The following is a 14,972-nucleotide window of genomic DNA, read 5'->3' as shown; positions in this document are numbered from 1 at the left end:
ACATAATCATTCCGCATATTCAACGGGCGGCAACTTATGGGCTTCGGTTTACATTGAAACTCAAATCAAAGTTGCTCGTTGTGCTATTTGCATTCGAAATGCGTTTGGCTGGCTCTCATTTGATTTAAAAATTTGATTTCTCCCCTTTTGGCCAGCACTTTAGTTTCGTTAGGCCATAAAAGTTTTGCAGTCTTTTTGGCTTTTGAAAGCCATGATTTTGCTACTCTAAGTTGCCAAATTTTCAATATGCTTTTACTTTCTAACAGCTCAAGCCCAAATTTCTATTTTTCTTTTATTTCAGTTGACATCTGAGAACCGATAAAATATAATTTCCGTTTATTCCAGCAACCAAGCTATACTTTAAGTCGTGCAATAGAAGATAGAAACGAAATATCCTAAAATACATTCAATTAAGTTTTTTCTGAAGATTAATTGCTAAATACTTCACAGGATGCTTTACATTAAATCGAAGTTATCAAAAATATACGTTTTACCTGAGAAAAACCATAATCACAATGGGAAATGCAAGCCCTGCCATTTTCATTTGCAGCTTAAGTCTGTGCACAAAGTTAAACAAATGGTATTTGGAAATATAAAATAAAGACGCTTTAAAGCAGCTTAAGTCGAAATGAAAATAATTCCCTTTGGACATCTGTCGATATTCATTAATCCTTTTGGCCTCGATATCACGCAAGTCACACGACGAATTGATTGTATATATATTGTGTATACGCATTGTTACCCCAGCAGGGAGTCGTAATTAAGTGCCCTAATGCCAGGAAAATCTACTTTCAACACACACTTGCACACGTCGCACACGAGTTGGATTTTTATTCAGTTAGGTATTAAAGGGGCCATAAACAATAAGTGAAACTGCAGCTGACAGCACGTAAATATTTATGAAATTTTCACAACAAACAAAATCTAACTAAGGCAAATAAATGCTTGCAGGCATAACCGTATTATGAACTGCAATCGAAGCCTTTACGCATACATACAAAGGGTTATGGGCGAAAATGGAAGGATGTTAGAGTATTCTGGGAAAATACGATTCGCAGAGAGGGCAGGACACGTGCCGCCCTCGAGGACAATGTGACCGATATGCAAAAGTTCCGACCACAGCAGCGGCAAAGTTGAACGAAAGGATGTGCTGACATTGTCCAGAGACAGTTACCTGTGATATTTTGTGAAATTCCAAAGGAAAACACAGGACCAAACCGAGACAGCCCCAATATGCATCGGCTATTGGGCGATTGGATGGGCGGTTACCATCTAGACACACAGGCACACTCGTATAAACAGGATTATGTGTCTCGGGGGGTTATGTAAGTAAGCTTCCGTTGTAAATTGATTTTGTAGCAAAGCCGGACACACTGAGGGAAAATGAAAAGGATTTTATCCACTTATTGTTGCTAGGGGTCGTGCCTGTCCACCACCTGAAATGAAAACTACACAAGTTCGTTTGCACAACGGCCGAAACTCGTTCGTACAGCTGAGGAGGGCTAAGTATGATTGGGAAATTAGAATGATGTTGCTTCACTTGTTCTGTTCAAAAATTGAAACTTCAAGAACTAATGAGTCTCACATTGTCTTTAGAGCTATAAATAACTTAGCGAATATATTTTCAATTTACACCAGACAGTAATATTTTCATGACCTCAACTGTTTATATGTTACATTACAAATTTGGGTCGAAGAAAGGCGGCCCGAAAGTTGCATGAATGACTGATCTTCTGTGTGGAAATATTTTTAATTTTGGCATAGCTCTGATTTGATTGTGTCTGGTCGAGGCGAATCTCCCTCTTCGTCCTGAGAATGTCCTGTACATTTTTTTGTACATTCTGCGGACTGGAGACAATTTTTCGCTTTGTTCGGTTGACATTTGCCGGATGACTGAAGGACGGGTTGACTATCTCTATTCTGCCCTCTGTCAACGTCTATGCTTTTGATATTGATGTCCTTTGAAGTGTTTTCAATTAGTTTGCATTTCGCTTGTCGTTTCCTTCACTTCTTGGTTTCTTGCACCGTTCTGCTTTTTATGCCCGGTATTTGTGGGTAAAAAGGTTGAATAAAATTGAATGCAAAATGGGGGTGGAGCCTTATTAAGTAGTTGAAAAATCAACATAACAATATAACATTGAAGGGAGCTGTAATTTTCTAAAGAGTAGAACTTATGAATATAAATTTATTGTGGAGTGGTCATACAATCTTCTTTATTAATTTCGATGGCTTGTCTGTGGGGTTTACTACTAGAATCTAAACGGTATCTAATTGTCGATACGCTTGGTTTTATTTGTGCAGGGAGCAAAAGGGCCCGGTACATATTAATAAAAGACAGACGGCCATGGGAATGTTCTGCGACCGTCTGCTAATTGAACGACGAGCGTCGGACTATCCAATCCTTCCAGGACTTGTCAGCTTTGCGCCAAATGAGTTTCAAAGGTAAACGGGGAGCGGAATGCCGGCAACTGGCAACTGCCAACTGGCAACTGGCAACTGCACAAACTGTCTACATGTGCCCCAAATTGGCGCTCAGTCGGATTAGCTGCTTTTTGCTACAATCTGCAACTGCTCTGTTTTTTTTTTCACCTTTTTGCTGCATTTTAGGGGCGCTGACAACTGCGAACAGGTGGCTGGCAAACATTTACGTAAAGTGTTCGTACCATTACTGCCTTTGGGATGGTCATAAATATTTGCGCTGGCTAGTTCACTGAGCATCTGTGTCGAGCGGATCTTTGACATGGCGCTACATAGCATATACAATAGCATAAATTGGGAATGAGGGAAGGCTATCCCGCAGATAGCTTTTATTCAATTCTATTCCTCGCATTTCCGCTCGCCGCCATCAGCATAATTTACTCGGACTTCCGTTCGGGCTCACTCAAACCCCAGCGTGCATATTTTATGACTTTTATCATAATTTATGCGTTGATACAGCAAATGCATAAAATTAAATTCAATTCACACAGACATACAGACTCGCCCATCCTTTTTGAGTTTTCCGAATGCATTCAATTTTGATTTAATGTAATTCCCAATGTGGCCAAGCCCCTTCCAATGCCAGTGACCATTTTTAGCTTAGAGCAAATGATGGCAAAAATTTGCATAAATTGCATTTAATACTGGCTGCATATCGATATGAATGCTTCGTTGAGATCGGGTTATGCAAATCGAACTCAGACGTGGCTGATTGGATAATTGTCGGTAATCAATGGCAAAGCGATTTTCTAAGCTGCACGAATGTCTCACTAATGCATCGACAAATTGATAAAAATATGCCAGCAATTTAAATTTTAATTTGGCAATGGAAATATTGGTTATTTATCCGAATCTTTTCATTTAGAGCCTGAATCAAACAGCTTCTTTATTTTATTTTATTTTACGCAATAAACATTAACAAATTTTGCCTTTTAGACTGCAAATTGTAAGCTTAAGCTTTATAATTAAAATTTGTTCATTGAATGAATATCCTTGTGGACTTCGAATGCGGCTGTAAAGTTTCGAAATCCAAAACCTCTATCAAAGAACACAAATTTTCAAATCCATACAAGTCCAAAAATTATTTAATTAAGAAGCACAAAGCCACGGCGATTTCATCTCTAGCTCAATTCTTCCTCCTTGGCTCGTTTCATTGAATTCGTTCGGGCAATAAAAATTTATTACCAGCATACCCAATCCGGCTCATTCCACCTAGACTGAACCGTAAAAAACTTCAGCAGTGAAAAAATGAAGACGGGGAGCCAGGATGGAAACTGATGATTTTATCACAGCCAGCAGTTTTTCAGCTTGAACTGTGGCAATGGCCTTTTATTCAATTTGCGCGCTTCATTCAAATTGTTCGCCGAGGGATGTAGAGAAAGAACTGTGAAATTTTTGGTCGCCTTTTGAACCTTTTGGCACTCGCCACCGATGTATTATTGAGTCTGTAAATCGCCCAGCTTGTAGCCAGTTAAGCCGAACTACAGCGTGCTGCTTTAATTTCAATTTAACTGAAGGCAGCGAAATAAACGAACACCGAAAAAAGTTAAGTCGGGGCGCCACGGGGCGCATAAAATGCGGCGTTAATTTGACAGGCAACGTCTGGGTGCAAAGGCATGTGTGAAAAAATAGCGAAAGTGTGGGGCGCCAAGGGGTTAAGAGTTGTCGTCGTTGGCCAAAAAAAGAATAGCGTTAGCAACTTAACGCATCATGCGCCAAGCTTGCGATTCAATTCCCTGAACTTGGCCAACGGCAAGGAGAGATGATAGCTTCAGGGCACTTGGAAAGATAATTAAAAATCTTATTAGAAGCTCATTTTCGGAACAATTTTTACAGAACCATTTACAAAAATGTATAATCCTATAAACTACGATTGATATAATAATACCTTTATAATAATAATAATAATAATAATAATAATAATAATAATAATAATAATAATAATAATAATAATAATAATAATAATAATAATAATAATAATAATAATAATAATAATAATAATAATAATAATAATAATAATAATAATAATAATAATAATAATAATAATAATAATAATAATAATAATAATAATAATAATAATAATAATAATAATAATAATAATAATAATAATAATAATAATAATAATAATAATAATAATAATAATAATTGTTTTACCATATTACTTATTAGGTTTGCTGACTTGTCAACTGTATTTTTTAATATTTCACTGAGTTGAGACTACAAAATTCCGTTTCCCCAAATCGAACATGCCTCTCATATACTTCGATCGCACAATTAACTCGCCGCAGGAGCTCGTCCTGGCGGGATTGAAGGACTCCACCACCGGTACTTCCCTTCGCGATCTGGCCACCTTTGTCACACGCAAGACGGGATTTCCGGGCGAAGTCTGCTTTAAGGTTATCACGGAGGCCCTCGAGGAGGCCATGGCCTGCAAGAGCATCCGCCAAGTGGGTGGACTCTTCTACGAGATACCGCCAAAACCGCCTCGTGCGCCCGCCAGACGTCGGAAATGCTAAACACCGCAACCAAAGCCGGGGAATGACTGTTGCCATAATTAATTCATAATGCCAAGAGTATCCGCTCTAGTGGCCGCGAAGAGCAGAGCAAACACTTTATTAAAATTAAAATTTATCTAAATTGCGACAGCAAGCTATTCTATCCGCAAAGTACTTGAACAACTTCGCCCGCCTTCGTCTGACAATGACGAAAGGGTTGATGTGGATGCCAGCCCTACCCGCAAAGTAAAGTGTCTGCACCCATTCCACGTAATCTTCCCCCTTTTTTTTTTCTTCATTTTTTATTTTTTCCTAAGGTGCACTCCTTGTTGCTGCAACGTCTTGTGTCTGTCAAACGTCAGTCTTGGCGTTGTGGAGCGTTGAAATTGAAAGCTCCGCTCGCTTTATCTTTCGGCCAGGTGGGGCAAAGATGGAATAGAATATGGGGACGTAGCCCGGGCCTTTGCATTCTCAATGTGTCTCTTTGATTTATTATTTTCGACAGCCCTCCCCATGGAACTCCGCTTACAAGACTCGTGAGTCTGAGCAGAAAAATACACCAAGAGCATGAATTGGTGTTGAACACAGTAATTTTTACATAAACTAGGTAACTTGACTTAAACTTCAAGGAATATAGAATTAATATAAAACTCTTTATTTTCCAGATGAAAGTAATTGTTTAATTTTATAGGATTTTGTTTCTTCATTTTATGTATTATACCTATGCCTCTTGTTACAAAACATCTAGATAATGATCTATTCGCATGGGACAAGGACAAATACAATTAATCATGAAATTATCCAAACACATTTCTTGGGGCATCAATAAGTTTACTTTGAAAATACAAGTAAACAATTTTTAATTGATTTCTTTAATTTCAAGCTTGGTACCTTCTTGTTCTCTCAGTGAATCCAGTTCTTGGTAAGAACGCAACCGGAGCGCAGTTTTTCATTTCCGTTTGCATTTTTTACGCGCCCCTGCCACTTTGCGTTTTTATCTCATTTATTTATATTACAATTAGACAAAGTGAAGTGCACTTCCACACGGGCAGCAGCTGCACATGGGCTGGCTGGTGGTTAGGGATTGGGATTGGGCTTGAAATTGGGGGTGGCAATTGCAATTGCAATTGCAGTGGTTCTGCCATGTCCATGTCCATGTCGGGTGTGTACTTTGCGGTATGGCAGCACGCCAAGGAATCCGGAGCTCAATCGAGAAAAAGGGAAAACGAGGAGTCTAGGCGTCCTTGTGGCTGCCTTAAATCAAAAGCTTATGGGCAAGCTGCTTAAAATTAACATTAAGGCTTAAGTATGCTGTGGGCCCACTGCGCACAGATACGATACACGAGATACTTTACTGAGCAGATACTTTCTCGCCAAGGTTGAGCTGGCAGGCTGGCTGGCAATAATCATAAAAGTAGCCCGCACACAAGTCTCTAGCAAAAACTTTTCACATCGACGAAGCAAATGGCAAATGGCCTGGTAGAAGAAACACTTAAGCGTCAGGTAAGTGAAAACTCAAATAAAAATGGCAGGGCACCCCGAAAAAGGAGGAAACTTTCACAATGCAAAAAGGAAATCGAGGTTGGGCTATTTTTGGGCATCGAAAAACTTCAAGCTGCCTCAGATTCGATAAACCAACGTTTTGCAGACCTTAAAGCCATTTTGCGCACAGTAAGTCGGCCGAACTTAAACAAAAAAATTAAGCAAAGTTTTTAAAAATAATTCATAAAACGAAAAAAAAGTATATATATAGAAATATTGCATTTAATAAATGTAACATTATCAAAGTTGAAACTGACATTCAATAACCAATTCATTAAAAACAAATTTTTATATGCGTGCATTTGTTTTTTATAACGTGATAAATGCCTTACTCTACGAATTTTATGAACTGCAAAACGCTATTTTAACTACCCCATACACGCTTTATTATGAGAAAAAACTAAGATAGATTTTCTGCAATATATTGGGGGCATTTGTAGCAGTTTGTTTTAAGCCTTTGATGCACTACCGCTGCGCCTTGAGCTATGCAAGGCTTTATTTTTGCGACATCAGCTCTTTGAAGTCAGCATAAATTTTGATTGCGAATGGCCGTCAGCTGGACATTTATGGTCATCCGTTTGGACGATTTGCTGGACCACAGTTTGTCGAACTCCGTGTACGTCTAATTGCAATTTCGGCTTCATCTGGCTTGTCTCGACTTAAAGGCACCGGGAAAAATCCCAAAGAGCAACGGAAAAGAGCTAAAAACTAAGGCAAACTGGAAGTTTTCATTGCATTAGCCTGGTCGGGGCAAAGTTGAAATGTCAACGCAAAGTCACACAGATACACATACTACGACACAGACATTCATCGAGCAATATGCGAATTGTGCACTTTTCCGACTACCGTGATTGTGTTGTCATTTTGGCCATCACAGCGATATTTTGAACGTAAAATAACATGAAATATTTTAAAAAAATTTAGTTTTATTTGATAATGAAAACATTGGATGATATGAAAATGCAGATTAAATTCAGCAGTATTAAATTCAAAGTATAATAAAATTAATTCATCGATTTTAATGAATACTTAGAATAATAAGAGAATAAAGCAACTTCACTTTTTATTAAGTATTTAAAAAATACTCCTTTAATATCCACTATAAGGAAAATAAGTATGGGACTTTCACACAATACTTTGACCCACTCTTTTACATTAGTTTTATTTTAAAGACTTATTTTTTCAGACTTAATGGGTATATTTGGCCAACCTGGGTTCAGCACTGTCGACCTGCATTTCACCGGACAGCAGGAGTCGAAAAATTTTTGAAATGCGACCCAATTTTCCTCGTATCGCAACATGGCAGAGTTCAACACATTTCCGCACCTAGAGAAAGGGGTTAGGTATGTGTGGGGAGGGGATGGGAGAAGGATGGGAGGGGATGGGAGAAGGATGCTCCGCTAGCTGACATTTTGTCGAGCTGTGCATTTTGGCCATGTCAGGACTGGGTTCTCGATGTAGCCACGCCCACTATTCACCGCCCAGTTGAGCCATCCGTCAGTTCGATTTATGTCACACATTCTGGTAAACGCACGTGTATATTTGCGTTTGCTAATTAACAAACGTTTGGTCTCATTGCCAGCCAGTGACGTTTTTTGGGGCCAAACTGACTAATTACACCGCGACGTAATCAAGTGACACGGATAGTCCACTTCATCAGCAGCGGTAAAATGCTCTATTTAAACAGTTAACCATAACACCATTCATATAAAAAATTGTAAAGTTAAGTGTGCGCAAAAAGTTTAAAAATGATTACATTTAATAATGCCGCAGCTCGTTGATTTCGTGGCTGTAGAAGGTTATTCTTTGTGAGCCCGCAGGTTATTGGCGCTTTATAGTAATGCGAGCTGATTTAAATTTCAAAATTCATTACAACCCTTTGAGCGGCGGTAGTTGAATAACACAATGAAGCGAGTTTAATTATTTTGAAATCATTTCATCGTGTTAGCCGTGGAGAGGCATTTTTCCATCGGAAGCTCGGAACAAAAAATCATGAAAATTAAAGCGTTTAAATTCACATCAATATAAATTATGCACATTTAGTGCAATAACTACTTGTTGTAAATTACCACACTGTCGTCTCCCTCTCCTGATATCAAAGCTGGATAAGTGTAAAACTAAATTACACGCTATTATTGTATTAATATTATTTTCCAAATAAATTGCGATTATTGCTAGTTATTAGAGGTAGCAGTATACTCTATTTTGAAATATTTGTATATGTAAACGACGTTTTCTAAGATGATATTTTAAAATTGTGATACTCTATGGAGTCATGTATATGATTAGTCAATGTATTTATTTTTTAATCCCTTAGCTTTTGTTAATGTTTTATGCCAGACTTAGAAGAGTAACCTCTCTCGTTTAAAACCGTTTTTTTTTTTTGAGTGTGATATTGGAGGGTCCTTATCAGCACTAATTCCTTTAATTAATATTCATTTGCTATAATTAATCGATTTGCTGTTGTATTTGTAAGCCCGAAATTCAGTACTAATTCGTGTGTTTAGAACTAAAGCAATAACCTATAAATCTATGTGGATTATGAGTCGAACTAAAATTAGCCAATTAAGCTTGGCTCGAAATCGATTTCATTTTATTTAGATTCCTCTTTTAAAATCTTATCTCAAATTAGTTTGTTTTTTCAGAAGACCTGCCAACAAACTTGTCAAAAACCTCAAAAAGCAATTATCAAATAAAGCAAAGAAGGCATTCTTTGGCACAGCATGAGCTGAATTGAAGGCAGGACATACAATTCCGAGCAGAAACAAAAACGAAAACAACAGGAAATCAAAAAAACAAAAGCAGCTTCGAGTCAAACACAAAATGAAAGGACATTAAACATGAACGAGCATTGTGGCACAAAGTAAATGGCAGGATTAAAACAGCTCATTCTGTCCCTGGCCGTGTGTGGGTGTATATTTGTCTGCTCGTAGAGGTTTCCATGACCACTCACCCAACCAAAGAGCCATCCAGAAGTGCAGGGCGGACCACCGAACCACCCACCGAGGATCCAGCCTCAATGCCGCCACTTAAGCATCGCTACGTGAGCCAAGAGACACACACGCAAATAACTGCGGGGGCAGCTTTTAATTATCTCGTTATTTTTTAATTTCCACCATTTCACTGATTTCATTTTGAGCACATCGAGCGCGACGGGCGGTCGCCTTCCCGGCCAGAAAAATAAGAAGCTCTGGAAGTGGCTTCGTAATCCCGACGCCATTCGAACCTGCTGAATATGCAGAACGGAGATCTTAGGACGCAACTAATTCGCAGCTCGGTTAATTCTGTCCAGGTTGTTGTCTTGGCGACACACTGCGAAAATTACTGAAGAAATTTACAATTACTTTGTAGCCAGAGACAATATAAATGGCATCTCAATGAAGCCAATTAAAGTATTACTTGTATAAAACTTTCAAATAAAAATATTATCATTTAACAAAAATGTTATCTAAATATTTCTTAATTACGATTTCTTTTGCGTAAAGATTCATTAGCCAAGTTACTATAACTTTCTGATGCTCGGAATCTACTAAAATATCATCTTCTGTATAGAAAATTCCGAGCTGAATGTAATAGTATTAACTATTGCGACAGTGGTACCAACGTTTTGATATTTTTTCTCTGTACAACAATAATTTGTTTACGCTCTAATGGCCCGGCCACTTGGAATGGCTCTTAAAGCCCCACAAAAACGACGGCTGAGTGTAAAGTGAGCTGAAAAACAATTAAGTCAGCTGAGAAGCCCACCGACCCAGTCCCACAATCCGACGACCTGTCGACCCACCAGCCCTGCACATTAACATCAAATTAGTTCGTGGATTAACACGTTTTTCACATGCCGGTGGCGAAAAGGAGGGAGCAACGGGAACTTCAGGAACCCAAGCTCCATTACGCATACGACACGATGCCGGGCGGGGAGGCCTTTAGTTCTTTAGTTTGCCCCCCGTGTGCAGCGAGCCGTGTGAAAAGGCTTACTACACTAATTATACTCATGGCTAGCCTTTATTTTCGGGGACATGACTAAAAATACTTTAAAGTTTATTATTAACAAGTGAGACTATATTAAAAGCTATTGTGCTTTATCATGCGGCACTGAGGACTGAACAGATTGAGCGAGCATAACGAGCTACACAGCTTCATTACTTACAATAGAAATCTATAACTTTAAATGAAGTTATTTTATATTTAAGAAACAGAGATAACAGTAATACAGCTGTAAGCTCTTTTCATATAATATTGTTTTAGCGAAATGCACCAGATCCATCATTGCCATTATTTCCAGTCCCACTGTAGGTATATATTTAAATAAAGTTTTTTGTTCGACCTGGCAAAGTTTGCAGCTACAAAATAGGCTTCATTGCTCTTTTGTCATGCCCGGCAGAAGCTGGCAACATATATAGTCGTATATCTTGGAGCTAAAATCAGTGGCACAATGAGCATATTGTGTGGCTAAAAAATTTAATGCTTACGTGCCTGAAATATCTACCGAGGCACAAAGGATGCGATTGCAATGTATGAAAGGGATATGTGAGGCGCATCGACTCTTCGGGCAGAGTTCATAAATAAAGCGTCCGAAAATCTCGACTTTTGGCTTGGTTTAAAATAAAAGTTTCTTGCCGTCGCCGGAAAAAGAGTGGAGAAATTGCTTTCGAAAATGCAGCGCTATAAAGAAAATCGTTTACTGATTTACTTGCTCTGCTGTTATGTGGGAAAGGGGGCAACTGGGGAGGGGAAATGCTGCAACTAATAAAAGTTTTTGCTCTTCGACGGCGCGTTCGGTGGTGTGCCACGCCCACCAACACACTCTCGCTTCCTGGCCATCGGTTGAAATGTTTGCTGTTGTGGCTTTTCAGCAATTTCAACGTACGTCCAGTGGGGCACAACACAAAAAGAAGAGTTCAATCCGCCCTGCACTTTAATAATGAGATTTATATTGAACCAAATTGATTGCCTCCAAGGGAGTCAATAAATGGACCAATAAACATCTCATTGATCAGGTTCTCCTCGAGCCAACAATTTTAGTGTCATCATAAAACTAGTGAATTGGGGAGAGGATGCGTGGAGCGACTGAAACACTCCCATTATCTTTCAAGTTCAAAACGTTAAATCGAGATGTACATATTTCGCAAGGGGATAAACATTAAAAAACAGTAACATTCCTCTCTAGCTTTGGAAATATATGTAGCACAAAAAAAACTAAATTTTAGACTCAAATAATCTATTTAAAATTTATAATTTTTAAAGAATACATTATTTGCTTCACTCTTCTCAGCTGCGTTATATTTTAATCTAGATTTGCGATTTGACATTTTCAGCATGTGTGGCCACCTGCTGATGGCTTACGGAGAACACATTTTACACATTTATCTACATCTATATTAAAGACGACACCTAGCGGTAAAATGAAAGACGAACTGCTTGAGGTCGATATGCACTGCTTTCAAGTAACGGTCTGAAAAAATATTTTGATTTCTGTTAAAACGTATGTACATACATGTAAATAGGATTTGTTTTTATAAATTAATAAAAATAAAATAAAAAAACTTAACTCAATTTATAATTACGCCATATGTTAAATTATTTTAGTGCTTATACATCTATGCTCATTGTAATTAAGTTCTATGCTTCCTACGTCTTTAAAATAAATATTTGATATAACCCAAAAGCATAAACAAAAAAAAAATAGCCACTTACATACACAGTTCGGTTTTCCACCCATTCGTGATTTCCTGATTTATTGACTATGCTAGTTAAAGCTTATTTATTAGTTTTTTGCTAATACTTGCAACTGAGAAATAAATCTAACCCAACAAGGCGTACTGTTGGAAAAACTACTCCTTTCGGCAGTATCATTTCCTGTTTTGGGCTACAACCTGCTGACCAGGCCGAAACCAGAGCTCAAAGAAACGCAATTAAACTGGCTAAGTAACATCGAGTACTCAGAACACCGCTGTGAAAAGCACTCAAGAAAGCCAGCCAGCCAGCCAGCCAGCGGAAGTGACATTTTGCCATTTTGCACATATTCAATTAGGTGGACTTGCTGGCGAGATAAATTGATTAATTTGCCTGTGCAAATCAAACAATCGCACGAGATCCAGCGTATAAATACAACAAGAACTCTGCATTCTAGAACCAGTTTCCAGCAAACAAACGTGTTGCCAAGTACTTGGCGAGTTATCCAAAAAGCCCACACCTTTGCTGCCAAACAATCAACTACCGGTAAGTTTTGAGTACCGTTCCTACGTCACTGGACCGAAAAATCTTAAGCCTGTCTCGAAAGTGTCACGCCCACAAATCGCTGCTTATGTGACGTATACGCCGCATGGTCTTTACACATTACTCATACGTTGGCGCGTGTTGCCAATTAGTTAGGAAACATACAATTTGTGGCGCATAAAATTAACATAACTACAGAATTTCCCACGATTTGGTTGACTTTTTTGTTTGTTCATTTTTCATATTTTAATTTGTGAGATTCGCTGGAATATATTTATATCGAAACCAGTTGGCAGCGTGTCCGGTTGGAGGCAGGACAAAAGAATTCTTATTTTATTTACATTTTACTGGGGCGAAACGTATTGTTGCGGCGGCATCTGGTCTTGGATCCGTTCTACGCTTTACATTTTAACCATATTTTTACTGCATTTACAGCGCCATTAATTAATGGGCTCGCCAGTCGCATACGATTTGCATTCATTACGATTTCAGTTCGATTCGGCTGTGTCCGTTCGCTTGACACTTCCTGATACTATAGCAGTTTTTCAAAAAGAGCTTTTCGCCGTTGCTACTTTCTTTCCCAAGTCCGGTGAATTTTTAAATGTGCTCTTGAAAATCGGGGAAATTTTTGTAAAGTAATGTTTCTTGGGGATTTGCCATTATGGGTTGGGTGCTTTACAGACTAATTTTGAAATCATCAATTTCTTCGATAACCACTCTTTTCAAAAAAAAAACTAAAAAAAAAATTGGTAATTAAAGCAAAAAAGTTTTTTGTCGTGTATAAGTCCACATTGGATATTCCATTTATTATATTAAATAAATTCCTACAACTCATTTATTCATCCCGCCCATTTAAAAGTGTCATAAAATCTGTTCAGATAATTATGCAAATTAAACAAACTCTTTTCTAAGGAGAACACATTTCAAATGTGTGTAAGTTTGCGTATCGCCCGCTACTTTGCATACGCTTACAAAATAAAATGGGTATTTGATTGGGCTCGAATCGATTTCGATTGGCTCGAAGACCTGACGTATTTTAGCGCCACTGGGGCTGGCTTGTCGTGTCGACTTGTCTCGCATCTGCGACCGGCTTCAATAGTTGCTTTTTTTTTATTTTTTTGCTGCCGTATCGGGCTTCTTTACTCTGTTAAGCTTTCGCATCTGCGTTTGGGCCGAGAGCATATGTATATAAAATAAGAAGACAAACGAGCGATAATAATTATTTCCAATCTGCTCTAGACAGACAACGGTCGCAAGCTAGTCAGCTCCCCAAACACATCCGTTGGAATCAAAGTACCAATATCACCATCATGAACTGCAAGCCCTTGATTTTGTGCACCTTTGTGGCAGTTGCAATGTGCCTGGTGCATTTTGGAAATGCATTGCCCGCCATAAGTCATTATACGCACAAGAGATTTGGTAAGCTATATAAATTTCCCTACTTTCTGTATGCTCTTGTACTAAACTACTATTTCTGCTTAATGTTTTCTTGCAGACTCCATGGGTGGCATTGATTTTGTTCAGGTGGGTTAGAAATTTAAGTTTTAGTGATTTTAATATAAATAAATATTTAACTTAAATCATATTGGGTCATTATTAAAATGATGTGAAAATGTACTTTCCATATGCATTCATTTGATCCTGAGATTTAAATATTAATATCCTTAAAAGTTCCACAAATTATATTAACAAAATTGTTTTACATATTTTTAATTTTTTATCCAGGTGTGCCTTAACAACTGCGTCCAGTGCAAGACCATGCTGGGAGATTACTTCCAGGGGCAGACCTGTGCCCTTTCCTGCCTCAAGTTCAAGGGCAAAGCCATCCCGGACTGCGAGGATATAGCCTCCATAGCCCCGTTTCTGAATGCGCTCGAGTGAAGCGATAAGAGGCGCCTCTTGTGCGATGTGCGGTGTGTGTGGCGGTGTGTGCTTTTATGGCCTGTGACTCAGGTGTGGATTTGGGTCAATGTGATGCTCAACACGATGCTCAAGTCTTGGCGATCTTGGCTGCTGATATCGACCACAACGATGATGAAATGACTTTTGCTAAACAACTGACTTTCTAGCGTGAAACCAAAGAGTTCCTATTAACTTGTAATTGTGTAGTAAATAAACAAATATTAAGAAAAATACATGTGTTGTGTTGTAACCAAAGTTGTTTTTGAGCATGAAATGGGTGTTAGTTAAATCTTTTAATGGATTGATGGAATTTTTATATCTTAATGTATTACTTACCAT

The 14,972-nt window shown here is 38.4% G+C and overlaps 2 protein-coding genes across 3 annotated transcripts; both read left to right on the top strand.

The window, feature by feature from the left end:
• Positions 1 to 4,724: 4,724 nt before the first annotated feature.
• CG14330 (uncharacterized protein) lies at positions 4,725 to 5,611 on the top strand (the record flags this gene model as incomplete). Its single annotated transcript, NM_142371.2, has 1 exon — positions 4,725 to 5,611. The coding sequence occupies one exon, from the start codon at positions 4,725 to 4,727 to the stop codon at positions 4,992 to 4,994; it is 270 nt and encodes an 89-aa protein (NP_650628.1). The 3' UTR covers positions 4,995 to 5,611.
• A 7,031-nt stretch (positions 5,612 to 12,642) lies between these two features.
• Eh (Eclosion hormone) lies at positions 12,643 to 14,859 on the top strand. 2 transcript variants are annotated; one of them, NM_001275739.1, is made up of 4 exons: positions 12,643 to 12,734; positions 13,975 to 14,150; positions 14,227 to 14,255; positions 14,457 to 14,859. In NM_001275739.1, the coding sequence occupies exons 2-4, from the start codon at positions 14,042 to 14,044 to the stop codon at positions 14,610 to 14,612; spliced, it is 294 nt and encodes a 97-aa protein (NP_001262668.1). In that variant the 5' UTR covers positions 12,643 to 12,734; positions 13,975 to 14,041; the 3' UTR covers positions 14,613 to 14,859. The 2 variants fall into 2 exon arrangements, with proteins under 2 accessions (NP_001262668.1, NP_524386.1); NM_079662.3 differs by having other exon boundaries at positions 13,971 to 14,150.
• Positions 14,860 to 14,972: the final 113 nt, after the last annotated feature.

Source organism: Drosophila melanogaster, chromosome 3R (genome assembly GCF_000001215.4).
Source record: "Drosophila melanogaster chromosome 3R".
Classification (NCBI taxonomy): domain Eukaryota; kingdom Metazoa; phylum Arthropoda; class Insecta; order Diptera; family Drosophilidae; genus Drosophila; species Drosophila melanogaster.
This window is presented reverse-complemented; position numbering and strand designations above follow the sequence as displayed.

Excerpts from the sequence above, each read along its gene's own strand:
- Eh (NM_001275739.1), top strand. The coding sequence starts at position 14,042 with ATGAACTGCAAGCCCTTGATTTTGTGCACCTTTGTGGCAGTTGCAATG. Across the intron at positions 14,151-14,226 it reads TTATACGCACAAGAGATTTG|ACTCCATGGGTGGCATTGAT; the intron begins GTAAGCTATATA and ends GTTTTCTTGCAG. Across the intron at positions 14,256-14,456 it reads GTGGCATTGATTTTGTTCAG|GTGTGCCTTAACAACTGCGT; the intron begins GTGGGTTAGAAA and ends TTTTTTATCCAG.